This window comes from Pocillopora damicornis, chromosome 6, assembly GCF_964200805.1.
Source record: "Pocillopora damicornis chromosome 6, jaPocDami1.2, whole genome shotgun sequence".
Lineage (NCBI taxonomy): Eukaryota > Metazoa > Cnidaria > Anthozoa > Scleractinia > Pocilloporidae > Pocillopora > Pocillopora damicornis.
Genome location: NC_142675.1, coordinates 12,110,659 through 12,117,500, shown reverse-complemented (window position 1 = coordinate 12,117,500; position 6,842 = coordinate 12,110,659). Strand labels below are relative to the sequence as shown.

Below are 6,842 nucleotides of genomic sequence, written 5' to 3'. Positions count from 1 at the left end.
CAGGTCGTTGTTTGGTCTGGTCATGCAAGGGGAGAGAGAGACCGTTGTGTGACGAGATCAAACAAGGGCTCTGGAAGGGGGGACTATAGGAGCACCAGGAAGTGTGGCACTAACGCAGTTTATTTTTGCTAAATTATTATTCAGAAACCAGCGGCAACAGACCATAAAATATTTGTCTGAGTTTTTTTTTTTAGATAAATTAGAAGGCTTTTTTTTTTTTTGCTCTCTATTGAATGATATTTTCATGGAAATCTTTTGAAAATAAATGCTCTTTTTCTCTTACAGATAAGCAAACATTAGTTACTTAGTGTCCCATTTCAACGCATGCACACACACACACACACACACACACATATATATATATATAACTCTTGCATGTGTAGCATGCCCATTTTTATTGCGATGCCAAGCTAGGTCACTTTCATTAGAGTTCAAACTCCTCATATTCCTAGTTCAAAAATGCAAAAAAACATTTACAAAGTTTTAAATAATGGTTTTGTTGATAGGTTGAAGCTGTTGAACCTGCACTTAACTTTGTGCCAAACTTTGTGCAGAGAAGAAAATCCAACTGTTTTTTACTGGTCAATTCAAATAATATTTTTTGCATTTCTGTACTGGAAATAATCATTGAAAATCAACTTGTTGTTGTTATGTTGCTAGAATGTGACCCAATCCTTACCTTTACACTTTTGGTAGCTACTTCGGTGTGTTCATCATATACGATAGTGTTATCATGCAAGCGTGTCCTTTAAATCGCAGATCTTTCATTGCCATTGTAAATAAAGTTCACTTGATATTTCACTGTTCATATTTACTAGACTTCCAGCATGGCCATTGGTTCGAACAATTTAATTCAACTTAAAGATCCTGGTTTTCAGAACGTAGGTCAATTAAATTTTGGGTCTCTTGGGGTACTATCATAAACATACATAAATCTGGCAAGAGACCTTTTTAGCTACGTAGTCACTTGATTTGAAATGGGTAAACGATGATTGAAAAAGATGCTAAAGTATGCATTACAGACATCTTATGGATGAAATCTCTTCTTATCTTTCCAAAAGTTTCAAATTTACGGATAAAGCAGCACTCAAAAGACTGAAGAAATTAAGACTGAAGAAAAAAGAAATTAGCGACAAAATTGGGTAAAGTGCTCAATTTAAATTAAGATTTCAATTTTGAATTATGTTGACAACCTGAAGCTTGAAAAACAAGCTTGTGTTCAACACACATTCTTAAAAGACTGCCACAAATTCATGAAAAGTACCGTGTCAAAGGGGAAGAAAATGTATCACAGTTAGTAGGTTTTGGCGATGTGGTGATTTTCTGTTGGATTGAACCTGTATTTTGTTGAAAAATTAGAGGGTTTATCTTTTTCCTTAAATGGTAATGTAAATATCTTCCCCAAATTCAGTGGGTCGTAACCAAATATGGTCTCTGGGTCATGAAACAAGCAATATATAGCAATCATTGAAGCAATAGGAGACTTTTTAAGTGAACACTTTCCTAACAGGAGTATTAGCCTATTACATGTTAAAGGAAATCCATGGAAAGAAACAGAGAAGTGAAAGATTGATGCTAAAACCCCTATAATTATCATTCTGGCAATAAAGTAAGGATAATTTCTCTTTTAAATTACTTCTTGTTGACCATAAAAGCAATGATTGACAAGCCCCATCCTTAAATCTCCTAATTTGGCTGTCAACAAACTTAACATTATTGTCTTGTTCGAAATGTTCACAGTACGCTGTGTGACTGCATATTATTCTTAAGTCTTTATTTGGATCTCTTTTGAATCTGAAAGTCCATATCTGTTTTAAGAGAAACTAAAAACAAGCATTGTATGGAAAACCGAGACAAGATGATATAACTTTTTTTTGAAAATTCAGATTTGAAAGAAAAAGTTGTACTATTAGTGTTGAAGAATTTTATATAGCATGGATACTTATTTTCTGAAGCTTAGGATCCTTTGGGAATGTTTGAAAAGAATATTCCGAAATTTGTGAGATTATTGTCAGTAGCAGTTTTAAAGTTGAAAATTGTGGATTATTCTTTACGTTGCTTGTAATGCAGGCGTCTTATTAGGGCGAGTTAACTTACAAGCTTGCCATCATGTATTCGACTGGCCATGTTTTGTCTTGAGTTAGAGTAGATGGTGGGGGTCTGAGGTGAGAAAAGGGATAAGATGCCTGTCTAAGAAGGCTATTAAAAAGTGAGACACCCTCGGATTAGATGCATGTCACTTCTTTTTTCGGAAATGAGCGGATAACCAATCAAAATGATTTTACATGTATTTAAAACCCGGAGGTACTGTCTCCCGAAAACAAGACTCGCGTAGAGCTCATGAGTTTTATCTTACCAACGAAAGAAATGGCTTCAACAAAGCATTGAAGCTCCTCTGTCGACACATGCCACTCTCTCTATCTTCAAAATGACAATCAGTGAGTGTAGCTGCTGTTAATCCTATTGCCGATGTTTCCTCTATTTGATTGCAAACATTAGTCGCAGTGGACAAACAACAAAAACTGCACTCGAAGGTTTACTTGTCAAAATTTGTTTGATGCAAACAACTATCTGAAATATTGACCTTTTCCCATTTAACACTCGCAGGAAATCTCATCGGGAAACCAGTCTGGAAATTCCATCATTTTGCTCTGCTTGTAATGCGTGAGACACAGCATATTCCGATGAACACTTAAAAGCTGCCTCTAGCCTGTGTTCAGCTGTCTCCTGCTCCTGCTCCTCCTCCCCTCCCCCCCACGCCGAAAAAACCAGCCTTTGCAGGAGACAGTTACACAGGCTAAAAATTAAAAAATTTTATCTCCAACACAGTTGACCATACATTGCATACAAGGCTATTTCACGTTAAGTAATGTTAAGTAATATATATATACTATAGTTGTTAACCACTACCTTTTAAGATTAAAGTCCCTACGAAGAATTTTTTCATTCTAATAGTGAGTCTGTATCAAAACCATACGTTGTCGTATTCTTTCCTTCAAGTTCCACCATGGATGACGTCATATAGTGATAACCAGACTGTACGTGAGGGTTCTAATCTGACTTTGTTTTGCGATGCAACTGGCAAACCAGCCCCAAATATTACCTGGACCAGAGTGTCAGAGGATGAAGTGCTGTTTGTTGGAAATCCCTGGCATATTGTTAATATCAGCAGGACCTATAATGGGACATACCGCTGTGTTGGAGACAATGGGGTTCCAAGTCCAGTTAACATTACAATATCCATCATTGTACTTTGTGAGTACACCTTGTACTATCTACTACAAGTTTCTTTAAACCCTTTTTAATGTCCCTAATTTATGTGACCTAGCTGCGTTTGCAAGAAAATTTTGATGTTATATACTGATTAACAGTTAGACTGGTGTATAAAGCTTGCTCTTATTTTAAAGTTTATATGAATATTGCACCAGTTTGGAAGTGCAAACCCTTGACGATGTTCCAATAGAAATAAAGGATTTATATTTTGAAGCACAGACACTATATCAATGTTAAAAACATCAAATAAAATGACTTCAATATTTTTTGCAAAAAACAACTGTAATGTTATGATCCTATGAAATCAACTCAGTGGCACTAGTAGTGTATAGTGATGCCCACGTGTGGAAATGAATGCAAGTGATGTAATACACTCGGGACCTACGGATTTGCATGTATATATAAAGAGTGTGCTTAATTTATTCTAAGAGTTCTTTTCAGTTAAGAGTAAGTATGTAACGGACGTGAATAAACGGTTTTAACTTTACCACGGTGTACTACAGAACAGCTATCTAACTTATTGTCCGGAATAATCAGATGCAAAAATGATGAAAAAGTCATTTTAGAGACTGACAAGAAAAAAGTAAACCAGCAACAATGTAATTTACAACAGCATTGAAGCAAAATTTAACAAGTGGAGAGAGCTGTAATCACCAAACATGAGCAAAGAGGAAGTTTTTTCCTAATAGTGACTATCTTATTTCTCATGTACATGCTAATGTTTAGAGACCTTTAAAGCACCAACACTTCATGTAATACCTTAGTTTAATAAAGATTTAAATGATAAAACTTTAATCAACATTTCAGTCAACTAATGGTTTCTCAAATATCTCTGTCATTGTATTCTTACACATGGTGGAGGCCTTGAAATGAAAATGGGAAAAAAGGAAAAATCAAATGGGAAAAACCAGGAAAAACCAGGAAGCTTTTCTAAAGTTAAGTTAATTATAAAAAATGTCACTGAAGAGTCTGTATAATATTAGATACTGTAAGTTTTTCAGCAAAAAAGTAATAACTTTTACTCTATTATGATATAGCCCGAAATGTAAAAAGCTCGACTTTGAATAATTTAGCGTCTCAATAACCGGATCTTTCCTTCAAGACAGACAAAATTTTGAAAGCGTGCGTGCACCATTTGTAATTTGCTCTCGATTTCAGCCGATCAGAAGCGCGTAATTTTTTCGTTTAATTTACACTTAAAACAGAGACGGTTAAATAAAGTTGAAATCACGAAAGGCTCGACAAGAACTTCACTGCTGCGCTGATCAGTGAGCTACCGAGTTGAACACGCGAAGACAAATAGATTATTCTCGATTTAATAATGTTGAGTCTTTTTCAATTGAACCCGATGATGTTTCTTTAGAAACGAACGTAACACGTTGAATACGCAAACAGAAATGTATTATACTCGTTTTCATAACGTTGTTGTTTCTTTTTTGTAGTTGAGCCCGATGATGTCACTTTAGAAACGAACATAACGCCGAACAATGACTGCTTTGGTTTGTGGGTGAATTTTACTTGCCGTACATCTGCAGCTAGTCCTCCACCCCACAATTATATGCTCCTTAAAAATGAAAGCGAGGTCAGCTTTAGCACGACTGGTACATGGATAGAGAAGATAACGCGACTTAAAACGTTTGTCTACAGTTGCGTGGCTTATCAGCTGGTTGACAATATCACAAGCACAAATAATGTTACTGTGACAGGGAATGGTGAGATTGGAATACTTTTTAGATTTAACGTCATCATTGTAATGTTTAAATAGCTGGATTTTGTTTTTACAATCTTTTTTTGGCTATTGTTGTTATTATTATTGCGTAACTTACGGCCTTGAGTTTCAACTTTAAGGAAACGAAGTTTTAGTCGAAACGATTTGATATCAGCAATTCGCTTTCAAATTAAGTGTGGTAAATAAGAGCAATTACATCGGCAAATCAGAACAAAAGGGATTTGAGAGGTGATACTAGTTTTCCCAAAAGAAACACAGAGCATAGCGAAGTAAAGCAATGCAATCCCGTAAACTTTTCCTAATACTTATTTGAAAGGCGCACCACTAATAGTGTGCATTAAAATCAAGGCATTGATCTCTCTGAAGCATTCATAAGAAGTTTCCTTGTTTTTTCCCTTCCTTACTAGTGCATTTAAATAGGGTTTTGACCCTGGGTTGGAAAAGTGGTTTTCAAGTGAGTTGTTTTTTATTTTTTTTCAAAAGAATGCTTATCACGCCTTTAGATTCTTTCATTCCAGTCCCACCGGTTGTGGAACAGGTACAAAATGCAGCAGTCGTGGAAGGTACAGATTTGACAAAGGAATGTAAAGTGACTACAGGGACGCCTCCCTTAACTGTTTTTTGGGAGAATGTTAAAAGTGGTCAGATCATTGATGGAAGGCTGTTGATTATCACTAACATCACAAGATATCAAACAGAATACAAATGCATTGCAAACAACACTTGTGGGAGTGTTTGGAAAACGATGCTCATTGATGTGCAGTGTAAGAATTTACTCATCGTGTCTTTTTGAACGATTAACTTTCCTATGTCAACAATTTTATCTGCTCATATTTTCCCTATTCAATCAACCCTTTATAACCTGTTATTATAAACAATAACGGTGCAGAAAGTTACTTTTCTTGTGATGACAAGTTTAGTAGATTTTACTAAAAGAGTTTCACTCTACGAGAATTACAGTTGTGATTAGGATGATTTAAATTTTTTTGTTCGTAGTTACCTTCACTGTTTGCTCATGTACATTTTTTGGTATGATAATATGTCTTTACTGAGATTACAATTATTTCCTTGACTTTTCCTATCCAGATAAACCGTCAACCACCCAGCCAAGGTCCACCATAAAATTGGAGTTGGGGGAAGATAGGTCTATTGGTTGCCCTGTGGATATTGGAAACCCCCCAGCTGTCATCACGTGGTACACATTAAATGATACCAGCGGCAATAAAATTACCACCAGCTCAACTCTGGAGGTTCAGAATGCTGCTTTAAGCAATGAAGGCTGGTATACCTGTTTTGCAAACAATAAATTGGGAAATACAACCGCGAATTTGTTGCTACTGGTTGGTGAGTTGAGTAATTAGTTTTGGAATCGTGCGGCCTACTTTTTGCAGCAACACAGTTAAAAAAGCGACTCTATCATTAGAAAGAAAAAAGAGGACATAACGCGAGTGTCTTCAGTAGTTTCTTCAGACACTTTATTGATTGATTATTTAAGCGATGAAGAATGATTAATTTCTTTGATGACATGCCAGAACTCTCCCCTTCCGAAGGAAAAATGGAAGAAAAATCCTTTTTATTCAGAGGCCTTTCCTGAAGTCATGTTGAATACAAAGGGAATAATTAGATCTCTTGCATAGGAACAGAGAACTAAGGACTTTCTAACAATGAAAAGGAGACTAAATGAAAGTTAAAAACATCTAAACTCGTATGCCACAATGAGTCTTATTCTATGACCTTAGATAATTCCTTTCATTAGTAATGAGCAACATGACTTTTTTCCTGCGTCATAACCAGCTTCCTAACGTTTAACTTCTTTTCTGTTAACTGGTACAGAGAGTAA

General features: G+C 35.7%; 1 protein-coding gene across 1 annotated transcript; it reads left to right on the top strand.

Moving 5' to 3' along the window:
* The first annotated feature begins 3,011 nt into the window (after nt 1-3,011).
* Nucleotides 3,012-6,363, top strand: LOC149044000 (neural cell adhesion molecule 1-like). Its single transcript, XM_089210816.1, has 4 exons — nt 3,012-3,255; nt 4,716-4,985; nt 5,521-5,766; nt 6,089-6,363. The coding sequence occupies exons 1-4, from the start codon at nt 3,012-3,014 to the stop codon at nt 6,361-6,363; spliced, it is 1,035 nt and encodes a 344-aa protein (XP_089066942.1).
* Nucleotides 6,364-6,842: the final 479 nt, after the last annotated feature.